At 38.2% G+C, this 27,322-nt stretch overlaps 1 protein-coding gene across 1 annotated transcript in view; it reads left to right on the forward strand.

Moving 5' to 3' along the window:
- Window positions 1-26,750, forward strand: part of ADGRA3 (adhesion G protein-coupled receptor A3) — a 47,993-nt gene extending 21,243 nt beyond the window's left edge. Inside the window, exons 6-19 of the mRNA XM_064151336.1 lie at window positions 1,278-1,438; window positions 2,193-2,406; window positions 3,327-3,491; window positions 9,014-9,215; window positions 11,468-11,617; window positions 14,267-14,428; window positions 14,711-14,914; window positions 16,502-16,715; window positions 17,427-17,635; window positions 21,730-21,854; window positions 22,396-22,519; window positions 23,070-23,215; window positions 24,902-24,997; window positions 25,164-26,750. Coding sequence (XP_064007406.1) covers window positions 1,278-1,438; window positions 2,193-2,406; window positions 3,327-3,491; window positions 9,014-9,215; window positions 11,468-11,617; window positions 14,267-14,428; window positions 14,711-14,914; window positions 16,502-16,715; window positions 17,427-17,635; window positions 21,730-21,854; window positions 22,396-22,519; window positions 23,070-23,215; window positions 24,902-24,997; window positions 25,164-26,406 — 3,415 coding nt within the window. The 3' untranslated portion in view covers window positions 26,407-26,750. The remainder of the gene's footprint in view (window positions 1-1,277; window positions 1,439-2,192; window positions 2,407-3,326; window positions 3,492-9,013; window positions 9,216-11,467; window positions 11,618-14,266; window positions 14,429-14,710; window positions 14,915-16,501; window positions 16,716-17,426; window positions 17,636-21,729; window positions 21,855-22,395; window positions 22,520-23,069; window positions 23,216-24,901; window positions 24,998-25,163) is intronic.
- Window positions 26,751-27,322: the final 572 nt, after the last annotated feature.

Below are 27,322 nucleotides of genomic sequence, written 5' to 3' on the forward strand. Positions count from 1 at the left end.
AGTTCTGAGAGAACTGTGTATTAATTATGTCTTGATATTAAATAAAGAGCCTTTTACACCATTTTGACAAAGGCAACCAAAGAAAGAGATCTTAGTGCTTGCAGCACGATGTAGTTTTAGTTATCACACAACAATGGGTGCATCTTAACCTCATCTTACTTTTCTGTCCCTTAATTTCCTGAGAGTTGTAATTGTGTGTAAGGAAGAAAGAAAATTAAAAGAATTGTGAGTGCTGATGATTACCTTGCATTTTGCCCTGGTAGTCATGACAGCTGGCTCACTCGACTGGGACTTTCTTAAAAACTCTCACTTTGATGCCAATTTAATTTCTTGTTTATAAAAGCAAATGTTTCTTTCCCTCCTCTGGCTTCTTTTAATTGTTCCTAAATTGTTATTCCTGGTATTGTAATTGTGTACATAAAGGTTGCTGTCCAAGAACATCACAGGTTTGACAAGAAAGCCTGGATATAACTGTTGCTATTAAAAATGTGTGTGTCTGGAGGAATTCCTGTCAACAAAAACCAAATGAAGTTTCACAGGAATGTTGATTTAGTGTTTGAAGTGTTCTGCCTGTGATGTTGTGCTATCCTCTAGACATTTGCAAAAAGGAAAAAGCATTGTTCCCACTGGAGTAAAGTAACAGTGTAGACACAGTTTTGATACATTTTTAACTGTTTCTAAACAGATAAAATATTTATGTTATTTTTCATTTAGCTGACTACAACAGACTCCTATGGGGGGATTTGGTATGTCTTTTTAGTAGAAAGTATTAAATTGTAGAGAGAAGGCTTTATAAATCAATGAAAAAAAAAGTCTACTTTATGTGATATTTCATATAGTGCAGAATAAGTCTCATTGAAATTGTGTGAATAGTGACTCTTAAAACAGAAGTAGGTGAGAGGCTATTTTTGTGTTGTTTTTACTGTTAAAGCATTTGATTGCTAAAATGAAGTAATGAAATGTGTTCTTCAGTAATGGTGATACACATTAAAGCAGTTCCTTGTTATTGCACACTTAAATAATGTGAACTCCCTCTGTGACAGACATTACTAGAAGTATTTTTCATGCATAAGTGGAAAGGTTTCCTTTTCTTGGGAAGGGTGTACTTTTGTTCTCAGATCACAGCTTGGAGAGGAGTAGGAGGATATCTTCCCATATAGTCACAGGCAACTCCGCTTGTTTTGGGGATTTGACTGCTTGTTGTCTGTTTGTGATGAGGAGAGGCGTTGCAGAGCTTTCAAAACCTTGAGAGTCTGAATACCTGTTTTATGTTGCAGAGAATTTCAGACTGATTATCTTCTTTGTGACTGCAACATACTGTGGATGCATCAGTGGTTAAAAGAAAGAAATATAACTGTACGTGAAACTAAATGTGTCTACCCCAAGTCACTACAGTCACAGACAGTGACTGGTGTTAAGCAGGAGCTTCTAACCTGTGGTAAGCACTCCTGAAAAATGGGTTTGTAACACATTAGATAATCTGTTGATATTAGCCAACAGACTTTTCTTGCTTTGTTTTGCTTCCTTGAAATTCAGCGCTTACATGGTAGTGGTCCTGGCTGGGTGTCAGGTGCCACCAACCTGTTCTATCATTGCCACTTCTCAATGGCAGGGAAGAAGAAATAAAAGACTCATGGGTCACAGTCAGGACAGAGGGATCACCAGCTGTGGTCACAAGCATTACAGGCTCAATTTGATTAAATTGCTTTATTACCAGTCAAATGAGTAGGATAATGAGAAATACAACCAAATCTTAAGATCTTCCCCCCACTCCTCCCTTCTTCCCTGGCTTAACTTAGCCTCCAATTTCCTGTACTTCTTCCCCACTCTAGCATCACAGAGAGATGGGAATGAAGGTTGCAGTAAGTTCATCACATGTTTTTTCTTCCACTCCTTTCCTTCTCCAAGTAATAAATCTTATTTGTGATTTTGAAACCTTAGAGATATTGTTAAGAAACAAAATGCATAAATGTTTTCATTCCAGCTCTTATTTTTCATCCATTAAATATGCATGTTTTGATAATATGGTGAGAATTTATTTTTTTCAATAAAAAATTGTATAAATTTTGCAAGACACAGCTTACCAGGAGTTATATCTATAATTGATACTCATTGTGTTTTTAACCTCTTTTGAAAAATATATGTCAACCAGATTGTTGTTAATGATTGTATTCTTATTTCTTGTATTCTAGAGCCTCCACTTGAGTTACCATCTTTCTATATGACTCCATCTCACCGTCAGGTTGTTTTTGAAGGAGATAGTCTACCCTTCCAATGTATGGCTTCATATATTGATCAAGACATGCAAGTCCTGTGGTATCAGGATGGAAAGATAGTGGAAACGAATGAGTCGCAGGGTATCTTTGTTGAAAAAAACATGATTCATAACTGCTCACTGATTGCAAGGTGAATCCATTAAGACAAAACATACTTCCCTCCTTATTTTCTGCTGTGATTTAGTGACTTTTTCCATAACCAGTGAGGCCCTTTCATGTCTTTGCTGAACACACATAGACAGCAGCATCCAAAGTAGGGAAATAATCTCTACCGTCTCATACCTCTTAAATTACCTGGGTCTGGTCACTCTCATTAACTATAAAACTTGAGGAGAGACATCCAGGGATTCAGTTAGACTTACCTGCTTAAAACGGAGTGAGCCAGAGTAGGTTGCCTATAACTGTTGCAGTTGGGTTTTAATTATCTCCAAGGATTTCTCAATGCAGTTCAAGTAAAATGTTTGCAGTAGGATATGTTTGTTCTCTTGAAACATTAAAATTATGGAAACAAGGCATTTAACTAAACTGCTTGTTAATTCTTTCCTCTTCCTTTTGAGTACACCACAGTTGGTGATACCGAAGTTATCCAACAGAGATCTGTAAGTGTAGTTTATTCTGCCTGCGGCGTACTTTTGATGCATTCAGCATCTAGAACATGGTTATATATCCTGTCATTGTATTAGTTAATTTAGGGCTTCAGACTTTATCACAACTTGTGCATTTGGGAAGTTACTGTAGTTTGGCCAATCCGAAACAACTGAGAATTCTGTGTTCATAAGCAGTGGTAACATTTGGGCAATTTGGACTTCTTTCTGTAGTGAAAGAACTTTTTCCCATGGCTCTTCTTTTCCGTTCTTACCTTGGCAAAATGGAGAGCTAGAAGAACAGTAAATTATTTCTCTGTTAAATAGAGGACAATGATTCATGGATAGATCTGAGTTTTTAAGATAATTTGTATGTAATTCTTTCATTGCCTATGTTCTTTTAGGGAAAGCTTCTATCGCTTTTGTTGTATGACTTGGATTTTATCTGTGTATTTTATCTTTGCAGTGCACTGACCATCTCAAACATTCAGGCTGGCTCTACAGGAAACTGGGGTTGCCATGTACAAACCAGACGTGGGAATAACACAAGGACAGTAGATATTGTGGTGTTAGAAAGTTCTGCACAGTACTGCCCTCCAGAGAGGGTTGTGAACAATAAAGGAGATTTCAGGTTGGTATTGTCTTTTTTGGGGGGTTTGGTTTTTATTTTTATTTAAAGAAAAGTCCATTTGATAACTTTTTTTAGCTAAGGTGTTATGCTTTAAAGGCACCTATGTGGATATTTGTCTATAAATGCTGCATAATACATTTGTAACTGTTCTACGTTAGTATGTGTTGAAAGAAGTGCACATAAGAGTACCATGAAGTGTTATACTTGAAGCCTGTTAACTGGCCTCTTTGGAAGAGGTGGAAAGTAAGCTGTGATATTTGAAATATATAACTGACATTGTTAGAATGGTGTACAACTTTATGGCTGACCTGTGAGTTTGCTGGACCACATGTTGACAGTTTTTCCACAGATTATCTTTGTGTTTTTAAAACCTTCCTACTCCCTTATGACAAAAATTACTAGATAAGAAACATGTAATACAGGTTTTGAGCTCTTTTTGCCTGTGAGTGTTAGAATGATGCTTCCTTTTAACGATTGTTGGGACTGTAGTGGTAGCTGTAATATTCCATTGTGTTGAGTATCACAGAGTATTTTATCTTTTGTTCTTACCTCTTCACCTGTTTTCCCTTTTCTGATCTTTCTGCTGCTGGTCACTCTAACAACACGTTACTCCTGGAGGTGCCAGCTGTAACAGATAGCTTCTGTATAGATTCTCTATATGTAAGGTAATTCCCTTTATAACTACTCTGTGTCGCACCTCCTTGCAGTAGCTCCTTCTGAGAACTAGTGTATGTCGTAGCATATGTTTTCACTACTGTTTGTAGAGTTTCTTAGTGTTGTAGTAACTGCTTTTACCCACTCCATTTATTTTCTTTTCTCCTATGCTGCTTGGCTGTGTTGATCTTCTGCTTGATTTCTTGTTTTCATTTATGAACTTTTCTTCCTTTTCTTGTGTCAGTTTTTATGCAGTCATCATCTTTCTATACAGGCAGTCTAAGGCCATACTTTTTAAAAAATTATTTTAAGAAATGAAAAATCATGTTGCTGAGACTTAGTTTTTAGTAGGAGAGAAGACAGACTTTCAAGTGTAGAAGGCCTTCTGCAGTTGTAGCAAAAATTCAGGTTTAGTCTAGCTAAGACCATTTGCTATGACTTAATCTTCACATCTGTCTAGAGAAGAGGAAGCTGAGGGGAGACCTCATCACTCTCTACCACTACATGAAGGGAAGTTGTCATCAAGGAGAATAGGCTGCCCTCTCCTTGCTCCAAGTGACAGGACTAGAGGAAACGGTTACAGACTCTGCAGGGGAGGTTTAGGCTGGATATTAGGAAATATTTATTCCCTGAAAGGATTGGAATGGTCTGCCCAGGGCAGTGGTGGAGTCACTATGTGTGGGGGTGTTCAAGACCATGTTGTCCTGGAATTTAGGGGTATGGTTTAGTGTTGACCCTTCAGTGCTGGGTTGAGGGTTGGACTGGGTGATCTTTGGGGTCTTTTCCAACTGGATGTGTTCTGTGAGGCATAGTTAGTGCCTGAGTATGAGGTACTGTTAGCAAGGGATGTAGATGTTAAGATTATTTGTTGAACAGGTGCAGTTTGGTGCTACTGCCAAGCTTTGCTTTCACGTTGTAAGGAATTATTTATATAAAGAAGGCTTGTGCATATCCTGTTTTTTTTTACACTGTGGTGGTTTCAACTGCAAGAATGAGCATTGCATTAGATGAGAACTTCATGCTTAAGATAAAAGGTGAAGAAAGTCAAACAGATGCATGCTGTATTCATCAAAGAACACATCTATTTAAATCACTTATGCATTTTTTTAATGATACAAGTGTGAATCGTTCTTCTTTGATTTGCCATTAGAGGTGAAAACAGATGGTAAAGGCTTATTTCAAAGTGTTTTCCATTAAATTAACCTGTGCTGTTCAGTGGCTGTTCAATGTAATAGGATTTACCCCCTCTGGAATTCAGCAGAAAGAAATAAGATTTCAGGAAATGTTCAGCTTATCAAAAAGTTCACTGTGTCTGAGTTTACTATAACAGACTTCCATTTGTAGTTTAGGTGGAGTAATAATAAAGAGTAATTTTTCACCTTTGAGACCATATGGAAATAAGGCTTTGACTAGTGAGAAAATGGTTCCGAGCAGATGGCTGTAAATGATCCTAGGTGAATTTGAGTTTATAGTATTTTAGTTGGAACTGGTTAGTCATTTTAGCTTGGAAGCCATTTCAAAACTGGCATCTAGATTTTAATCCCTTCAGAGATAGGATAGCAAAGTGTAGTGAGAGTGGATGTCTGTCATCAGTGTCTTTGGCTCAGTAATAGTTTAGCAAGAGTTCATAAAGATAAGGCAAAAAGTGCCATCATCATGGAATCTGTCTTTTTTTAAACTATATTTGTTCCTTTAAGTCTTATTCAGATAATATCCCTGATGAAATTGAAAATACAGTTTGCATAGTAAAAGGTAACTTAATGCTTCTGCTTCAGTAAATCCTTTAACTGTTATGTTTAGATTAATTTTATGCTGATGGCTGATAAAGTTCTTTTTTAAATATAAGAATTATCCTTTTGGAAACTGTTACTCCTTGGGCATAATTAATCTTAAAACTGTAATTGTCATGCTGACTTTAGAGAATTACTAAGATATCATGAGAAAAAAATATTAGACTACCTGTAATCTAATAAAATTATGATATAAAAAACTCATTGCAACTGAAAGTTATTAGTGGTTTAAAGAAATGAATGCTTTCAAAACAGAATTAATATGCATGGAGGGAAGATTTTTTTTTTTATATAATCTTGTGGTCTGTCTTTTTTTTCCCCCTGAAATGAAATTTCAGTACTTACATGTAAATGAACTATCTTTTCCTCCACAGCTGCCTACTCTTATGTATATGTGATACATTTTGAGCACCTAATTATAAACAGTGATGAAGTAAGAGTGTTAATAGAGTCCAAATTTCTTTTAGCTAGCAGTTGGGAAAATTGAGAAGAACTCAAGCTTAGGCTCACAAGAAGTTAAAAAGGGAGCCAATCTTTGTTTAGCTTTTGTTTGCCTGATGGCCTTTGTTTGCATGATGAGAATATCATGTCAGTAGTCGCCTTTTGGGCCTGCTGGAGGAATGTCTCCTGGCATCAGGGAAAGTGGAGAGTGCCTTTGCAGCTTGTCTCATACGTATATTGGGAGGAAACAGTTGCTGGCTGAAATTGGTCTGGGTTAACATTCACTTGGCAAAAGCAAGGAATAAGGGAAGTGCAGTTACAGCTGGAATCCATTCTGTATCTCGCTTGCTGCTGGGCTGCAAAGAAGGTTGTACCTGCACAAAGGGTATTGTGAATGGGAGGGGATAGAGTTCCCCTTGAAATGCTTGTTTTAGTGATGTTGCACAATTGTGTTGTCTTTGTGTATGTGAAATTATGGCAGAAGGATGTGAGCTTTACATTGCCTACCTTTCATATCTGGTTTAGTGGAAAGCTTCCTAAATCATTATCTGGATAGTATATTAATAAAATGTTTCTACAGATAGCTAAGTTTGTTACAAAGGTAGCACAGACTCTATGACTGTCTGGCACTGCTGTTATTCTTTTGAGAAGATTATGGTAAAAACTAAAATGCTGTGTGGGAGGATGAATGAAAACTTAATACACTAGGAGTAAAGGGACAATAACAAAAGGGAAAAGAGGTGGATTAAAAAACAGGGGAAGTAAATAATCTCCTCATAATCTAATACCCTTTGAAGTAGTGTTAAACACTCAAACACTCACTTTTTTTTCCCATTTGACAGCTACAGAAGTTCCAGAAGATTTATATAGCTTAAAAATTATAGCTGCTTAAAAATATAATAATTAAAGGTCTCCTGAAAAACTTGGTTTTTCCTTTGAGCCCTAGTGTTACTGCTCTGGTTTTTCTGTTTCTAATTTGTTAGCACTAGGTGTGGATAGCAAAGGAAAGAAAGGCTCATGCTATTTCTCAGTGAAAATATTTGTCTTGGAGGTTGTGTCATACAACATCTCTCAGGACCACAGAATTTAAATTATCCTGTAAGGTGATATATTTAGTCAAAATTGAGCCAATCAGATTTTAACTTAAAATGCTTTGGAAAAATTCAACTTTTGGAAAACTCTCTGTAAAGACAGAAACAGATACCCCTTTCAGAGTGGCATCTTTGATGTGAAACCTCATATAAAAAATTGTGTTGGTGAAATTGGTTTGGAAATTACATTTTGGCACTCCAGTGTCAGTGTTTCTGGCAACTTGACTGCACTCTGGAAGCTGAGGTTTGCCTGTATTATGCAAGGTATTTGTAGGCCTGCATGTCTTCTAGCAGCTGTGCCAGCTGATGTATTAGTTGTCCTCATCTGCTTGCTTGCTTTCTGACTTCATTGCAGAATGATTCTTAGGTATTCATCAGAAATAGCTCATCTCTGTACTCTGCTTGGAGCTTAATTTGTTCATGCAGAAGTTTCAAAGTCTTAGATCAGTTTACATGTATAGTATTTCCTTATCCCTTCCACCTTACCTAGCAGATCTGTGCCTTGTGCTCTGCCTGTGATCAGAATTGCCCTGACATGATCCAAAGTGACATTTTTGTTAGCTTGCTGGAGTGAGTATAATGTTGCACTAAGGTCATACTGGGACTGCAGCAATTCACAAAGGCTGTTGTCATTTCTAGAAGCAGGGGCAGGCAGACTGGTTGATGTTCATTGTCCCTGGCCTCCTCTCTTCTCAGTAGTGCAGCTTAATGCAGGCGTGGTTTCCTTCTTACCTTGCATTGAGTCAGTTCCGATCTTGTGAATGAGCAGAGTGTGCTAAAGGTGTATTGCAATTTATTTTTCTCTGTGTATTTGTCCTTTATTTAATTTTTATCTGTACCGATGTTTATATAGATAAAATATGCAGTAAAGTTAGGAGAAAGTTGAGGGCATATTAGTTTTCTTAAGAAGTGCTTACTTCTACATACCTTGAGTACAAGGAATTCTTTTCTACTTTGTAAAATTATGAACACTTTCCTTTTCCATTATTTTATGTTTGCTGTTGTGTTTGGCTGCAAAACTGGTCAAACGGTTACTGCTGCTACTGTTTCTTAGTTACTGTAGTCTTCATATCTGCAGTTCAGTTACAATTTGAGTGCAGTGAGTTTAATATGAGGTTGATACATGTGACCAGGACAAATGAAAAACGGGCAGGGCTTTCTGCTGTGTCTTTAAATATTTGTATAGTGTTAATGGGATCTCTTTTTTTTTTTTCATGAAGTAAGCATGAATTTTATTAAAAAAATGTAAACTGATTTTAGTGATTTTATAAGCCCCTTATTCTCCCCACCTGGAACCTCATTTAAAAAAAAAAAGGCATGCTAGCTTTAGAACTCATTTTTTTAATAGTTCACAAATATGAACAGCTTGAAAATACTGAAGGCAAGCCAAGGTGGCCCTTTAAATAGTTTAGAGATGCTTAGTTTTGAGTGTCTTTTTATTTCATGTTGTAGTGCTTAATCCTTTTATTTGCTTGTGATGTAAATTTGTCTAATTTCTCTTTCTTTTTTTTTTTTGCCTTTTTTTTTTTTGCTTTTGACTCCCCAGGTGGCCTAGAACGTTGGCAGGCATCACAGCATACCTGCTGTGTACACGTTATTCTGCCGGCAGTGGGATATATCCTGGCAACTCGCAAGATGAGAGAAGAGCCTGGCGCAGATGCGACAGGGGAGGGTACTGGGCAGAAGAAGATTACTCCAGGTGCCAATATGCAAACGATGTGACTCGAGTTCTTTATATGTTCAATCAGGTAATTTGTGCATTTCTGTAAAAGCAAATTATTGAATGAAAAGATAACCTCAAAAGTCTGTTTCTCCATCTTTAAAAAAACTGGTGATGCTGGTGGTCTAGATGAATTACAATGAACAAATGCCTCTGGCTGCAGGACTAGAACTTCTAGGTTTATGTTAAGAGTTTGGTTTGTTTTGGTCTTTAAGTGCTCCCCAGACTGAAAGGGCAAGGAAATTTGTGTTCTTTTGGTGCGCTTGTGTAAAACATAAGAGAATGGTACTTATCGTAATTGATTTTTTTGTCAACTGGATGCTCTTGTTCTGCCCATGTGCTATACAGAAAGAAGGCAAGCTGAAGCTGGAATGGAAAACAGCTATTTTCAATATGACTGCAAGCAGTGCTCTGCTCTGCCTCTTTCTGTAAACTTGAATTTGGTGTGGCTGATGAGAGTTAACTAGTGAAAGTAGTGAGAATTAACTAGGCTTCTCTAACCTGGTAGTACTCCTCAGGATACAAAGAGTATTCCAGATTTTATATGTAACTATTACACATTTTTTTCAGTTCCAGCTTCTTTTTGAGGCTTATCTAGTTAATGCACACTCCCAGACTGTGCTGTAGTGATGTACTCAACCTTATACATACAGGCACTACATAGTGAGATCCTCCATGACGCTTTGACCCCCTTCCTTGAGCTTAATGATTTCCAGTGCACACTGTCAGATCACTAACATCAATGCAACAGGTGAAACTGAAGATAAGAGGGAGTTCTGATGTGGTAAGGGTTTGGGATGTGTTTCTCGTTTATATTGTTTGGTTGTTTTTTTGATGCAGCCATTTAGAACATCAGAACTCTGCCAAGCAATTTAAACCTAATAAAGGTCTGAGTTTAAAACAAAGTGAAACCTTTGTAACATTTATACAAGAACATCAAGATTTTGCTGTTCTTCTTTGTGTGTCTTGTTTGTGGAAAGAAATTAACATTTAACAAAAGAGTTCAAAGATACCACACAGGTTAGCTGATTTTGAATGCTGACTTGGTTCAGTGTCACGACTTTGAACTTCATTTACACTTTAAATACAGGACTTTTGAGTTTTTTGGGAAAAAAAAAATCTCATATTATTTGCATTTAAGCCTATGTACAAGTGCTAAAAACAGCAGAGACAAATGTGTAGTTGTGCTTATATGGAACAGTGCAAGTTGAATAGGGCAGACCGGATATCCATACACCAAAAAGCAGGGGGAAAGGACATTTCTCACCTGGATTATCATGGACGAACAGCATCTGAACAAGTAGCTGATACCATTTGCACAGTGTTCCTCCATGCTACTCAAAATTTCCATTTTTTTTTGTGTCCCTGCTAGCTCAGGCATGTTGTTTACTATTTAGTGAAGAATTTTCCAGCATGATTTTTGTCATAGAGAGGGTCTTGAGTTTTTTGTATGTATATTTCATTCCAGTTTCTTTCTGTAATTACAGAATCACAAGTGAATACTGTAGCAGTATTGTATTTTAATTTGTTTTGGCTTCTCTTGCTCTAAAATGCCATGTTACAGGAGCTTTGTGTTGTCAAGGTGTAGCATTCTGAAGTTCCCACCCTTCTCCCTGAGATTAACCGGACTAACTCAGCTGGATGGAAGCTAAGGAATGCTGCTTTATGTTTACATCTTAGCAAAATTTACAAGCATATCTATATGCAATATATTACAGATATTTACAACTATATGTAGCAATATACAAGTTAAAAGTAATGCAGAAAAATGAAACCCCTCCCAGCTGCTAGACTGTCCAAGAAGGGCTTCCAGCCACCCCTCCACTTTCTTTCCACGTTTCACTTATCCCAGAATCTCTCTTAATGTGCGGAGTGAGCTGGAAAGGTCAGCAAGGGGTGTTAGAAGCAGAATGATTACTTGGAAATGTGCAGATTGAGGCAGAAAGAGTTAATAGGGCAACAGCCAGGCAGAGACTGTCTTATCTTTGTTTGTGTCCATGTTTTTTATATCCCAGCAGAATGAATGGGTAATATAGACATCAACTTATTTTCTTTTCACAGCCAATAATCTATTTTTTCTCATTAAAATATTCCAATTAGCCTCAAACCAGAACACAAGCCTAGGCTCTGGTGCAAAGCACATTCGACAGTAAAACACAATGATCAAGATGAGGATTGCCATCCTCTTTGGGAAAATGCTTGTTTGTTATTTACTGAAGTGTTTCCTCTATCCTGTACTTGAATTTTCTTCCTCAGAATGATTATGTTTCTTCTGTGTAGATGCCGCTGAACCTTACTAATGCAGTGGCAACAGCAAGGCAGCTCTTGGCTTACACTGTCGAAGCAGCAAATTTTTCTGATAAGATGGATGTCATTTTCGTGGCTGAAATGATAGAGAAATTTGGAAGATTTGCTGAAAAATACAAAGAGGTAACTGGATAATTTGCCATGACTTTAAAGACAATCAAAGTGTTTCTCCTTAAGTGTTCTGAGCAGTGAAACCTTCTCAACATTAGATGCAGGACCGAGTTAGTGGATTATCAGATTCTATTCCATGTTTTTGTTTGTTTAGTAGGTCCCTGAAGTTGCTGACCCATGGTCACAGACTTTGCATTCGCGCTGAGATGATCCAGCATTCACTGGACGTGTAATGTGAGTAACACCTCTGGTCAGCACTGGAGCAGGGAGATAGGTACAGTAAGTCTTTTTTTATTTAATATGGAGTGGGTCACACAGGTTTTCATTGGTACATTCTTATCTAAAAAAAGACAAATAATGAAAGCCTCAGAGATCCTCTCAATAATGAATAAAACAAGACTTACCTTCTCCCCTCCCACCATGTTATGCTGTCTTTATTCAATATTGAGCTATATCTCTAAGGTTTTCAATATTCCTGTATCTTGCAGAATATAAGATAAGACATTAAAATAAAATCTTAGAGAACGCTCATTGCTGGGGAGAAAAATGAGTAGTTGAATAGTCCCACCAGTGGGTAGGAACTCTCTGTTTCACTGCTGAACGGAGGTTATATTGATCTCACTGTACAGTGCATGTTGGGAAGTTTGAAACCACAATGCCTCAATTTTAAATTTGCACAAAAAAATAAAGCCAAATTTCCCCATCCACTCTCAGCAAACCATAAATGCTGGTTGTAAATTCTTTGTAGAACTCCTTGGAGAATTTTCAGGCTAAATTTTCTTTTTTACAATCATAGCTTGGATTTTTGTGTGTGTGTGTATTTTGGAAATATACAAGCAGGGCATTAAATTACTGGTTTTATAGCCAGTTGAAAACAGAAACATGTTTTATATTGCTACATAATTCGTTGCATTTTAAGGATATTATTTTCTTGGCTGTGATTTATTGTCTGTAGAATGACACAAGCTGGCCTGTACCACGTTTGAAGGCAATAGATGATATGAAAAAATTCTAAGTTATATGCATAGATAGTTTTGGTCTTAGTGTATGTTGTTATTTTACCTTAAATCTGATATGAAGCTAACCTTTGATTTGCCAGTACATTCAAGGAACATATGTGCAATTGCATTTAATAATTTCTAGTAGCTGTTAATAAGACTTAGCTATTTCTTATTAGGGTTTTATTCTACTAACTTTGTCTTGACACTATTCACTCGCTGTCAGTCGTGTATTTCATTACAGTGGCTATTCTGGGAGGTAAACTCTATCTTATGAAAAGCTTCATTTAATAGCTTTTTCATGTCAGAATCAACATTGAAGGCAAATGTTCAAAAATTTCTGAGATGAGTCTCTTAAGTTAGAATGCATTTGGTAAGACTTAAAGATATTTTGGTAAGCAGAGGATAAATAATGTGTAGTATTTTTAAAACTGTGAAACAACTTGAGTCCTGTGACATCAAGATCTTAATAGTGTTAATTTATTGTAAAACTATCAGTTATGTGAAACATGTTACCAGTTTTCAAGTAGTAGCAAGTAAGCATCTTCAATCAATTTAACTTTGATTTAGTCTTCAGATTTTAATGGAAAGGGCTGTAGCCTGAGGCTCTGTGTTAGCTGTTGAAATGTTCACTGATTGGAGCATCTGTCCCTGAAAGAGGCAGTTCTTAAAACACTAAAGAAGTTTTATTCCCATTCTTCCCTTTATTTTTAAAGATTTAGAAAAGAGCAAACTACTGTGTGCTCTCCTTATTAGTAATGCTCTGCCTGGTTGGAAAAGGACATGTCTTCCCTACTTTGTCTCTTTACACAGAAAATTGCAGTCCCTAAATTTAGGCACCAAATCTCATTTTAGTCAATTCAAACAGAAAATACGTGAAGCTTTACTTTTGGTCCAATAGAAAATACATGCAGCTTCACTTTTGGTCCAGTCACTGTGGCTTAAATGTTGTCGAGAGCTTGTGTAGGTCAACGTTGTCAGTGTAGATGCTCATTAATTTTGACAGAGTCTAGTCTAAATAAATTAATCCCCTTTTTAGTTTGTCTGTTCTGTGGAAGGCAGGGTAGAGAGTGTAAGCATGAAAACAATGTAACTGGTGGTTTGAAAGCAGCTCTGGTACCTATGGGTATTTGCTGTCTTTGCTCATGCATAATATGAAGCTTAAAACAGTTCATGCAGAATTGAAAGCAAGCAAGGAATCACAGAAAAGGCAGACATAGCAAAAAGAAGAGGAGCAGAAGGACAGTGTGCTAATTTTTGCTTCTATTACTATTTCCTTATTATCTCCTCTTTTATGCAAGCTGTAGTATTATTGATTTGTAGCTTATTTCAAGGTGATGCATAAATAATCCTTTTAAATAATTAGCACAGTGGAATGTGGAGCACTGCACCCTGCTGTAGTGAAATACCTGTATTTCTTGTGGGTTTGTTTTCCAAGTATAATGCAAATAGATAAAGTGTAATGGCTTAACAGCTTTCTTGGATGGAGGTAGATGTCTGAGTCCAAGTATTTCAGTATCTCAAGGTGACAAGTGGTGACTGAAATAGGAACAACCAATTCTCTTTTGCTTTTTGTGCTGACAAGGCTCTTTATATTTTCTGATAACTCTAATTGATGAGCGCCTTCAAAGACACAAAATGTCTTATTTTTCTTCCCTCTTAGCTTGGTGATGTGATGGTGGATATAGCAAGTAACATTATGTTGGCTGATGAACGTGTTCTCTGGATGGCACAAAGGGAAGCCAAGGCCTGCACTAGAATTGTACAATGCCTGCAGAAAATTGCTATGTATCGGCTTGCAAATGGAGCTCAAGTTTATTCTACTGTAAGTATAAATTTATTTATTTAGAAGACATTTTGCTGGCTCTTGACTTTCAATAGCTTTTTATTTTTCTTAATAGATGTTGGCATTATCTGAAATGCCTACTATTCCTGTAGGGAGGAGAGAAATACTCTGAATAGATTTTAACCCTGCTAGATAAATAGAAACAGTTTTCTGGGTGTTTTTTCCTGTTTTGGCAGAGAATCCTTGTAAGATTATTTAGTATTCTTCCTGTAGAGTGTACAATTATTTAATTTTGACTTTTTTTTGTCTTTATTGTCACAGTATTCTCCAAATATTGCTCTTGAGGCTTATGTAATAAAGGCTGCTGGTTTCACTGGGATGACATGCACCGTATTTCAGAAGGTGGCCGCATCAGACCGTACGGGACTCAGTGATTATGGAAGAAGAGATCCAGATGGAAATCTAGATAAACAATTAAGCTTTAAGTGCAACGTTTCAAATACACTGTCAAGTCTGGCTTTAAAGGTTGGATCCTTATTGTTTCCTTCCTGACTTTGTAATAATATCTTAAATAGGAACCATTTTGAAAGCAGGCTTGTATTAATGTTTAAGTAGCATTTTAATGTAATACAGAACGATTGTGACAAAAGATAATTAGTGACAAATAATAATAGAGTTTGGTTGTAGAATAATTTTAATGGACACCATTGTTAAGGAGTAGGTGTGATTTCCTCTATTAAAATATCTGAAGTTGAAAGATGTTTTCAGACCTTTCAGTAAGTATGAAAATTGAAATGCTCCCTAGTTCATAATGTTATTCGACTTTATTTTCCTCTATTATCACTTTCATTAATCAATTAGATATTAAATCTCCCTAAATATCTGAAATGGTCTGTTCAAAGTGGTACTGTAATTATGCAAGAAGCAGGAAAATGGACCTGAAAGGTTAATTTTGAGTGTGCATGTACACAGACACACACAAATAGATACACACACAGAGATATGTGAGTTTGTACAAAATGGGAAAACTTCCTCATATTCCATAAAAGTATTTTTTAAGTTCACCAACACCAATTTACTTTTATTACTTAATATCCTTGAATGCCACTGCAGGGTGTATGTTTGAAATTATAATTGTGTCATTTTGTGAAGTTGCATGCAGGTTTCCTTACCCAAGTATAATTCATATACAAGTTACAAAAACCTGGTTGCGTACAGCATGTAATTTTGAATGGTATGAATGCACAATTGCAGCATTTCTTTGCTTGTCTTGGTTCCTGCTTCTGATTGCCAATAGTATCATCTGGAAAACTCTTGTGATAGTTTAGTGATACCAGCTTCAACTTTGCTTCCTGTAACAGGTCAGGTAACTACAGAATGATAACTTTTCACACTTAAAACACTTCAGTAACCTGATTCAACTATTTTATTATGGATTACTTAGAAACATTGTCAAGCAGGTTTACCACAACACATAGTCTGCTAAATGCGTTAATCTCTGACATTGTTCCGATGAAGGAGTGTGATGGTTTGGGGGTTACCCCGCCCCCCCACACTTTGTATTTGCCCCAGCTAACTCAGACGGACCCTGGGAAATATAGATGAAGCAATTTATTTACAGCTAGCAGAATTTACAAGCAGCTATTTACAATATATACAGTTATATACAGTTATATACAGAAATATACAAAGGATAAACAATACAAAAGCACAACTCCCCTCCCAGAAACCTGAGTCCCCAGGAGGGGCTCTCAAACCACCCCAACACCTCCCCCGGCCCTCTCAACCTTACCCCAGTTCTCAGGAAGAAAAGAGGTGCAGCCAAGAGGTTAGGGAGCAAGGTTAGTGGGAGCAGGGTTAATGAGATGTGACTAGGTCTAAGGCAAAAGCAAGAGAGAGTAACAAAATGGAGAAAAAGTCTTTCTTCTTCCCAGAGCTCTCAGCGAGACTGTGAGAGAAGTTGACATCAATTGTTTTCATTTCACTGCCCGTTATCTAGTTCTTGTACCAAAACATTCTAGCTTGCTTCAAACTAGCACAAGGAGTTTCTAATTTGACTTACAAATAATTTCATTTTCCTTTTTAAACCTTTAAATCTCCTTTTGTTTCTAGAACACAATTATCGAGGCTTCTATCCAGTTGCCAGCAACGCTTTTCACCCAAAAGCAAAAAAGAGAAATCAGACCTGCAGATGAATCTGTCTACAAACTTCAGCTCATTGCATTTCGCAATGGAAAGCTTTTTCCAGCAACAGGAAATTCAACACATCTGGCTGATGATGGGAAACGGCGTACAGTTGTGACACCAGTTATACTTGCTAAGATAGGTTTGTCTTTTATTATTACTTTTTAAGATGTTTAGGAAACGTTTTTGACTCTTTTGTTTCAACTTAATTGTGGTAGATACAATTTCTTCCCCCCCCCCCCCCCGCCCCCGAAAAAAAAAAAAAAAAACACAACAAAGGGCTGAGGCTTGCTAGAAGCTGATAAAGATCAGCTTGAGTCCCTAGATATTAGCTGGTGTCCCCAGGCCCCACATTCTTTTGTTGTTTGAAGGACTCAGCCTTCCACTGATTAAGAAATGGACCAGCAGTACACAACTGTGCTGGGGTACAAATGAAGTCCTGCTATGGAGAGTTCGGGCTCTCCACACAGCAAGCAGGCAAGGAGTCAGATCTCCCCTTAGATGGAGTCCTCGTCTAAGGAGTCCCCTGGGTCGTATCCATTACTCCCCATCTCTTGGTAAATGTATATATGTTTTGGGTACCTGTGGAGAAATTTTCCTTTTCTGACTGAGAGCCCTTTTTGGTTCATATCTCCCTAGATAGTTTAATTGGTCATGCAACAGGATATTCCCAACCGCCATCTAAGTCTGTAATTTTATTGTGTCAGAAAAATAGAAGATCCATTGCAATAAATCCACAGGTGGCTGCTGCTGTCTGCTTTGTGGGTGCCTCCACGACACTAATAAAAAGATTTTAGCACCTCTGTGTTACACGTTGAGAAATTGATGTTCAAACACCTTTCTTTTGTAACAGATGGTTTAAACCTAGCCAGTCACCACGTCCCTATCAATGTGACACTGCGGCGCATTGCGCATGGAGCAGATGCTGTGGCAGCTCAGTGGGACTTTGATCTCCTGAACGGGCAAGGGGGATGGAAAGCTGATGGCTGTCGCATTCTGCTGTCCGATGAAAATATTACCACCATTCAGTGCCACTCCCTCAGCAACTATGCAGTTTTAATGGTATGACACTTAAAGTTCCAGAAAGAGACACAGAATTCTAAAATATTCCAAATACAATTCTAGGGTCTTTTTTATACATTAAAGAAAATGAGCATTCCCACATACCATTTTACCTCGAATTAGACATAAATAAGTCCTCCAGTTTTGCCTGTGTCAATATAAGCGTTAAGATGAGGTTTAAGTGGAAAATCTGTCATGCTGAATATGCTAGGCACACAAGAATTTTCATATGAAAAGTACTATATTCTAGGAAGCCATTTTAATGAGCTACTTAATCAAATGCACCTTTATAAAGTTGAGTCTAATAATGATACTTTAAAATAAAAGAAACAGTTAAACTATCTTCTTTGTTAGATTACATTTCTTAGCTGTGTCTGACAGGTGTTTCCTAGATATTTTGGTTTTGCTGTGATTCATAGCCAGGGAAAGGGAAAAAATAAACCCACTAACAAATCAAAACATGTAGTATCCAAACCAGTTTTTAATTACGGCTTATAAACCAGTAGCTAAATTCCAGTCTTAGCATATTGATGTTAATAAACCAGGTCTAAAATGTAGTAGTAGTTAGAGAAGGAAGCACAGCACCTTGTTTTAGTGCTCTGCAGTTACGAAGTAGGATTTCTTTTGTTTGTTCCTAGAGCTCTTCAGAATATGACTAGGGCAGCTTCTTGTTTATAGATGGTGGCTGCTGCCCTGCTCCTCAGTCATCACCTGCTAAATGATAAAATCGTTACATGCTAAGTGATAAAGACTGGACTTTATAGGCTGGGCTCTGATCTCAGAGGTCTATTCCAACCTCAGTGATTCTGTGAAAGTGTGTAATAGCATAACAATAGTAGGCTAATAGGAAGCTGAGTGAAACAGAGGTTTAGGAAATACTGTTAAGTGGAAGTTGAAGAAAGAGGATTCCTTTATGAGGATCAGGGCATGTGAAGTTATTTTCTTGCAACTCAAATTTTCAAAAGTCTTCATAAAGAAGTTAGCAGCATACCAGTAAACTAAACATAAATAAAAGTAAGATTTACATGCCAGTCTTTTAAAACAAGCTTAAAAAGAGCAACTTTCCACTTTACCTCTGAAGGTAGTTTTAAATTACTTCAAACTGTTATAATCCTTTAGTTCCCTTCTTTGATATTTTTGAAATGCAAAATACTTTCTGAAAACATAACAGCTTTTTAAAAGATGGCATTAAACTTCATTTGTATGTATAGTATGCATATAAGAGGAGAGTATGCCTATAGTATGCATATAAGAGGAGAGTATGCTTTAAATTGGTCACATTTCTGCCATCTGGAGGAAGAATAATGAAGAGCACCTTCAATCTGCTGCTGTATTATTTCTAAACTAATAAATGGTAAGATTATGTCAATATCTTACTGTGAGTTTATACAGAGAGCTGTTGATAATCAGTGACTAAAAAACCTAGAGCAAAAGGCAGCTTTCTGCCATTCTATGCTCAATCAAAACAGGAGTTCCTTAAATACTGGAGAGGAAGAGTTCGGTGAGGGGGTAGAGAGTAATATTAATCTGTTAAATTATTCACTGCAAAAAGATCTGTATGTCTAAGTAGGTTTTCCCAATGCCTATCTGTGTATTAATGAAAAAAAACCATCCTAGCCTATTTCATGTGTAAAGCCTCACAGTGTTGTGAAAGTCTGGCTTCGGGTCCCAGGCTCACGGGATATTCTTGTGTGCAATTTTAGACGTTTGGCTTTTAATTCAGCAGTTGTCATTAACCTCAAATACAGTGGTGGCAGGAGGGACCTGAGTGCAGTATTCCATCATCCTGGCTGGCTTGCAAATGACTTCACCAGAGTTATTTTTCAGATGTATGTAGAAGAAAGCAGGTTGTAATGCACTGACTGGTCTCCATATTATATTCTGGACTCCAGAATATAATATGAGGTTATCTCTGATAAAGAAGCCCAGAACTGAATGCCTTGTTTTCTCATCTAGTGCTTTGGGAAGACACAGTTATAAAATTTTGGTTTTATTTGGAAATAATTTTAAACACTGCTCAAGAATAGAAAATATAACCAGGAGGCTCAGCTGAAATCTCATTAATATAGACATACTGAAAAGGACAATAAACAGAAATGGTTGTTGATAAGCAGAGTTCTGCTGGTTGGATGTAAACACCCCATTGTGGTTTTTAATATCATTGTTAGTGTTATCTTACTGTCAATCTTTTTTATTAAATTATTGTTCAGAATTAGTTGAGCTCGGAATTAAAATTATTAGCTCACCTCACTCCTTGTAGTAAGTCTGATCAAAAATGTCAGTATAATAGGTAAGAATTCCATTGACTTGGTGGGTATCAGATGGCTACCTAGCTAGCAGGGGCAGGCGTGCTGAGTTTGCTCAGATATCATACAAGATTATTATAAATATTATGATTTTTGTATCTCTTCTTAAGTTCACACCAATACATGCATGACATCTTGTTACCTGTCACCACTCCGGAAGCAGCAACAGGAATTCCCCTATAGTTTGTGTTCTGGTACTCATTGGCTACGTGTGACAACACATTCGCTTGAGCTTGTAACAGCAATGACTTCCTAGGGATCTCCAGCTGAATATCAACAACGCCATGGGAAGTGTTGAAATGAAATGACACTGCTTGCCCGAGGCATAATATCTTAGGAGCTTTCTCAGAGATTTTTTTCCAGGTGCCAAGGCAAACCAAATAGATAAAAATCAAGCTGCAATCTGATTAAATTAGTTCAGAATGAGCTTGGTGAGTGAGTTAGGAATAATAAACTTATGAAAAAACAATTGAAGGAGGGGTGAAGAGACTGCTGAGTCTGACTTAATTGTAAGCTTGAATTCAGAAACTCTTCTTCTGTCCATGGAAACAGATTACCTCTCTTAACCTTAAAAACAAATTTTATCACTGTGATTTTTCTTGAAACAAACTGAAGCTTCCTCCTGATGTTCTGCTGTTTCTTGTGAAAGCCAAATTTCTTATCCTTTCCCTCTGCACGTTTTTGAACTTTGCCAACTCTAAAGGTTCAAGAGTGGCTCTCACTCCTCAATTTTTTTCCTGTCTCTAATCAGAATTTTCCATGTTGCCAATAATGGCCCTTGCCTCTCATCACTTCATAGTTCATCTCCAAGAAGAGTTTGACTTTGTTTTCGTTATACCACCCCAGTAGGTAGTTCAATATAGTAATGAGATTTCTCCCCTCTTCCTTTTATTTGCTAATGATGAAGAGCCCTGTATTTTTCAGCCCTGTGTGCTTCATTCAGCCTGCTGTTTGTCCCACTGATTTGTTCGGCTTCCTTCATCCACTATGTCAATGCCTTTCTTGTACCAGGGAGCCTCAAACTGAAGACAGTTCTGCATGGGTGTTCTCAGTGCTGAACAGAAAGGAGTAATCAGTTCACCTGCTTGCTGTGGCTTCACTGATAAAGCAAACTGACCTCGGGCTGCAGGCTACAGTGCTGTAAACTTTTTTGTCTACCATTACCCTTAAGTGGTTCTTTGGTTGCTGTCAGTTCAGTCCAGTCCAGTGCTCAGCCTGTATTTTTGCATGCATGAGGTTATTCCATCCCAGATGCAGATCTTCACATTTTCTTTGATGAATTTCATGATGTTTATCAGCCCATTCCTCTGGCTCAGTAACATCTCTCTAAATATCCTCCAATCTATTATTGATCAGTCTTCTCAGTCCATAACATCATCTCCAGACTTGCTGAGGCCACTTTTTGTAATGTTCTTTGTGTTGTTGCAGAAAATAATAGTCATAACTGAAATACATAGTTGTTCTAAATGCCATACATAAGTATCTTACAGTGCAAGTGGTGTGTGTCTGTAAGTTACTAACTTGTCTGTACATTTAAGCATGTATGAAGTGTAAGTGTTCTATGACATCTGTGGGTATATTTATAAAAGTCAGACAGAATAGCAGGTAACTGTGGAAGAAAGCCAGGAACATAAGATATAAATATCTGGATAGTTGAGGCTGTGGCAGAAGGGAAGGGATTTCCTAGAAGGTTCCTGTTACTACTTCACTTTTTTTTTTGTTTCCTTTTCCATTCCCCCAGCCCCTACAGATAAGGTGGACTAATGTTAATTTCGCTTTTGTTGCCAGGACTTGACAGGAGCTGAATTATATACACAGCCAGCTGATCTTTTGCATCCAGTTATTTATGCCACTGCCATGGTTTTGCTAATGTGCCTGCTGATGATCATAGTCAGTTACGTATACCATCACAGGTAGGAATCAGAATTACTAGGCTAGAAACATTACTTCCATAGTGCTTAGGACTACTTCCTTTTTAATAGATACGCAAGATAGCAATCTGCATTTTTTTTTCTCCTGTAAAATTTGTTAATGCAAACTGTAACAGTTAAGCAACTACTCATGTGATCTGTTCTGGAGGATGACAATTTAGATTTTATAACCATGCATCTAAGTATCATGAAGCAACAGTGAAGAGTTAAAGAAGAGACCACTCCAAGAATGGTGGTAGAATTTCACAAGCTGTTTAGCCTTCTACATTTCTTTTGGTGGGAAAGCTTAAAGCCTAAAATTTCTGAATCAGGCCTCAAATAGTTGTATAAAGCTAGTTAATAGGGAGGGTGTTTTAATCTTTTTTTTTTGTGATGAGGACCAGAGATTACATTTGATTACAAAGTATGTAGTAGTCAAACATTACCAGTAATTGTGTCTCATTTATCACAAGTGTATTGTTAGTTTTCTGAGAGGCAGTAATGCAGCTGTGTTTTATGTTGTCTAATGTGTTTCTTTTAACAGTGTGATCAGGATCAGTGTAAAAAGCTGGCATATGTTGGTTAACCTGAGCTTTCACATTTTCCTGACATGTGTGATGTTTATTGGAGGCATAACTCAGACCAGGAACGCCAGCATTTGCCAAGCAGTAAGTAAACATGCAGAACATGCAAACACTTGCAAAAATTAGTTTCCAGGGATACATACTCCTGTGTATGTATCCCCCCTCCTTGCCCTCCCTACAGAAGTACTCCACAAGCATTTTCATCAGAAGGTAAATTCAGACGAACATAATTTGTCTTGGTTTGTTTTGTTTTTTTACTTTAAAAAAATTCTCTTGCATTTGCATAGAATGAATCATAGAATGGCTTAGGTTGGAAGGGACCTCAAAGATGATCTAGCTCCAGCCCTCTGCTATAGGCAGGGAAACCTCTCACTAGACCAGGTCGCTCAAGGCCTCATCCAGCTTGGCCTTGAACACCTCCAGGGAGGGAGCATCCACAACCTCCTTAGGCAACCTGTTCCAGTATTTCACCACCCTCACTGTAAAGAACTTCATCTAACACCTAGTTTAAATATCCTCTCTTCCCTCTGTGAATACAAAACTTCAGTTCACAGAATGACTGAGGGTATTTAGAGTTTCATTTGTAGTTTTCTTGGTTTTTTGTTGTGTGTGTTTGTTTTTTTTCTTTTTGAAGGTTGGGATAATTCTTCATTATTCCACTCTTGCAACAGTACTGTGGCTGGGTGTGACATCTCGGAATATTTACAAGCAAGTAACCAAAAAAGCAAAAAGATGTCAGGATCCTGATGAGCCACCTCCTCCACCCAGACCAATGTTGAGGTGAGCCTGGGGTTTGATTCTGCCACTCAGCATTGCCCAGCTTGCTATACGCTTGCATTCTGACCACAAAATGTAACAGGTCACCACTGCTTTTTTGCAGGTGTCTTTCACAGAAGATTTTCTTTTCAAGTCTGTAAAGTTTTTCTGTTTCTCAGCATTATGTTAAGAGGGATGAACTGAAGGACAATGGATTTCAGCATATTGCTGTGTTCCAGATTTCTAAATTAAGAAATCAGCAGGATTTCAGCACCATGATTGGGGCTTTGGTATTAGAACTTTAGAGAGCAACTCTTCTCACTAAGCTGTCATAGAATAGCAACCGTGAGGAGCTCTGTTACCACACAATTATCAAACACTGCAATTTAAATAGTTCAGTGTTTTCCAAAGATTGCTTATGAACAACTTAAAAAATAGGTATCGCTTATTACCGAATGAAAATAGTGTTCTTTGTGAAGCACTCTTCCTAGAACTTTTGTTTCTGAAGTCGGGCAGAGTAATTGTCTGTGAAATTCACCCTGTGTGAAATAGTTTAACAGAAAAATGTAACATCGTTTATGCATGTAGCTTACTCAGCCTCTGGGCGTTAATTAGAAGCTGTAAAGCTGAAATCTTCCACAAGGTGGCAGAAGTTGATTACCTTTGATTAGTTACAGAGTTAGCTTCAGCTTTTTAACGTACCAAGCAGAGCCTGACTGTGCTTATGGTACTCACCCTTTATATATTTATAAACATTAATGAGGTCACCACTTAGTCTTCTCCTGACCAAACTCCCTCAGTCTATCTGCATAAAGATGTTCCTCTCTCTTAATCATTTTCAGACTGTATATATTTATTTTAGACTCGTGTTTGTGTTTCAAGTGAGACGGCAGTAACTTCTGGTGAATAATATGAGGTGCACTGGAAAGGCTCAGGACCATCAGAATATGTGTCTCCTGTTGACAAAAACCACCCAGTTGCCTTTCAGAGTGGTTTTCCCTGCATATTCCAATTGGAAATCAGACTGCATTAGTGCAAGCGGCAGGACAGAGTGCCATTAATTGGAAAGATTGCTGGTAATTACTGATCTGTCACTAATGAATTTCATATAGTTTCGGAGACATCGGAATAAAGTTAGCTACTCCAACAGCATATGGCCTTGTCCTTGGGAGGACATACAGCTCTCAGTAACACCCTCCCAGGACAGCAGGAGGTGTATACATTAGAGACTGATAAAACTAAATAAAGCCCAAACACCACCGTCTCCCAAACCCTTCCACACAAGTCCAAGTAACAGGTGTTCTTGTGGTTGATCTTCTGATGTAGCATCCATAACATTAGACAAGTTCATCCCTCATTTCTGGGACATACCACTTGCTATTTTCTTCCAAAGTTTCCATATTCTGCTCCAGTAATTTTACAGCTTCCAACTGACAGCTCTTGCTTCTTCCTTCTAACAGTGTGCGCCTGCATTCAGTGCCTGTGAGGGAGGTGGTTTACAACAGCAGGAAAGAAATTGCAGTGAGGAAGATTTAGTAAAAAATGGATATTGCCAAAGTCCAAATCTGTTTTGCTCTGTTTATTTTCTTAGAGAAACGTCTTATTTCCAGAATCCTGGAAAGCTCTCGTTTCCTTTATGGTGACTGAATAAAGTCCATTGTCATTAAGCAGACACTGATCACCTGGCTTGACTTTTTTTTTTTTTTTTAGGTTCTACCTTATTGGTGGAGGGATCCCTGTCATAGTTTGCGGAATAACAGCAGCAGCAAACATCCGAAATTACGGCAGCAGACCTAATGCTCCTTAGTAAGTACAGTGTAGCTGAGAGCTCTGCCATGAGATTGCTTTGGATTTGCTTTTGTAAGCAGTTAATTCTGTAATTAATGGTAGTTCTTCCAGAAGGACCATATGAACTGATAAAACAATGTCATCTTACAAATCACTTAATTTTGATTTTGTGTTTCTATTCCAGTTGCTGGATGACTTGGGAACCCAGTCTAGGAGCATTTTATGGACCAGCTAGCTTTATCATTTTCATAAACTGTATGTATTTCCTCAGCATATTCATACAACTCAAGCGTCACCCTGAGCGGAAATACGAACTTAAGGAACCTGTTGAGGAACAGCAGCGCCTGGCCGCCAATGAACACGGGGAGCTGGCTCATCAGGATTCCTTGTCAGTGTCACTGGTTTCCACCTCTGCTTTGGAGAATGAGCACAGCTTTCAAGCGCAGCTGCTGGGAGTGGGCCTCACTTTGCTTTTGTATGTGGCTCTGTGGATCTTTGGAGCTCTGTCGGTTTCCCTGTACTATCCCATCGACCTGATCTTCAGCTGTTTTTTTGGGGCAACATGTTTAAGCTTCAGTGCCTTTCTTATGGTGCATCACTGCATTAACAGGGAAGATGTCAGGCATGCCTGGATAACAACCTGCTGCCCTGGCAGAAGTACCTATTCAGTGCAAGTCAACGTTCAGCCCTCCAGCTCTGGCGGAACCAACGGTGAGGCCCCCAAGTGCACCAACAGTAGCGCAGAATCTTCGTGCACCAACAAAAGTGCATCAAGCCTAAAAAACTCTTCTCAAGGCTGTAAACTAACAAATCTGCAAGCAGCAGCAGCGCAGTGCCACCCTACTTCTCTGCCACTGAACACAGCTCCTCAGCTTGATAACAGTCTCACCGAACACTCTGTGGACAATGACATCAAAATGCACGTAGCTCCCCTGGAGGTACAGTTCCGCTCTAATGGCCACCCAAGTCGGCATCATAAGAACAGAAGCAAGGGCCACCGTGCTAGCCGGCTTGCAGTACTGAGGGAGTATGCATATGATGTTCCCACAAGCGTGGAAGGCAGCGTGCAAAATGGTCTACCCAAAAGCCGCCAAAGCAACAGCGAAGGGCATTCGAGGAGCCGCAGAGCCTACCTGGCCTACAGAGAGCGCCAGTACAACCAGTCCCAACAAGACAGCAGCGATGCTTGCAGTACACTTCCAAAAAGTAGCAGAAATACTGAAAAAACAATAGCTGCCAACAACAAGAAAGATATTCTAAGGAAGCCAATAGATGTTGAACTTGAAAACCAACAGAAATCTTATGGCTTAAATTTAGCCATTCAGAATGGACCACTTAAAAGCAGTGGACAGGATGGACCCTTGCTTACTGCAGACAGTACTGGTAATATTAGAACTGGGTTATGGAAACATGAAACTACTGTGTAGCATTGTAATTCATTGTGGGATGTATCCCTCTGAACTGTGATTACACATTCCTTTAAAGCTATTAACACTTCTAAAGACTGTTTACAAACTCTAGGTACTTCGCAGGGAGGGAACAAAGATAATCTGCCAAGCAAAAGATTTGTGTGCATTATTATCTTTGAAAATCCTGGGATTTTGTGATTTTTTTTTTTTTTTTTTGTCTTTTGAAGTGTCAGTCTTGAGGGATGCCAAACAAAGTTTTGTACATTTGTATTTTTTATCTCTCACCCTGCAGGTGTGTCCACAACACATTTCAAGTTTGTATTTAATTGTATAATAAATAGTATTTTTCCCCAGCAGTCCAATTTTGCACTTATTTGGTGAGCTGTATAATGATTATTGCACTGAATGTCACCTTGATTTTACTACTTAAATATCCAAAACTTGAAGAGTTTCAGTTATTAAGGAAAATGCTTGGTGTCTAGAAAGCGCAGAATCATAGAATTGTCAGAGCTGGGAGGTACCTCAAAGATCATCCACTTCCGACCTCTCTGCCAGGGGCAGGACGCCTCACACTAGATCAGGTTGCTCAGTGTCCCATCCAGCCTGGTGTTAAAAACTTCCAGGGATGGGCCTTCCACCACCGCATGGTGAAGAACTTCCTAACATCCGGTCTGAATCTATCCTTTAGTTTTGCTCCATTCCCCCTAGTCCTGTCACTACCTGACACCAGCTTTCTTGTAGGCCCCCTTAAGATACTGGAAGGCCACAGTAAGGTCTTCTTGAAGCCTTCTCTCTAGGCTGAACAGCCTCAACTCAGTCTGTCTCCATAGGAAACGAGCTCCAGCCCTCTGATCTTCCTTATAGCCCTTCTCTGGATGTGTTCCAGCATTTCCATATTTTTCTTGTAACAGGGGTTGCAGAACTGGATGCAGTA

The sequence above is a fragment of the Pogoniulus pusillus genome, chromosome 11, assembly GCF_015220805.1.
Source record: "Pogoniulus pusillus isolate bPogPus1 chromosome 11, bPogPus1.pri, whole genome shotgun sequence".
NCBI lineage: Eukaryota > Metazoa > Chordata > Aves > Piciformes > Lybiidae > Pogoniulus > Pogoniulus pusillus.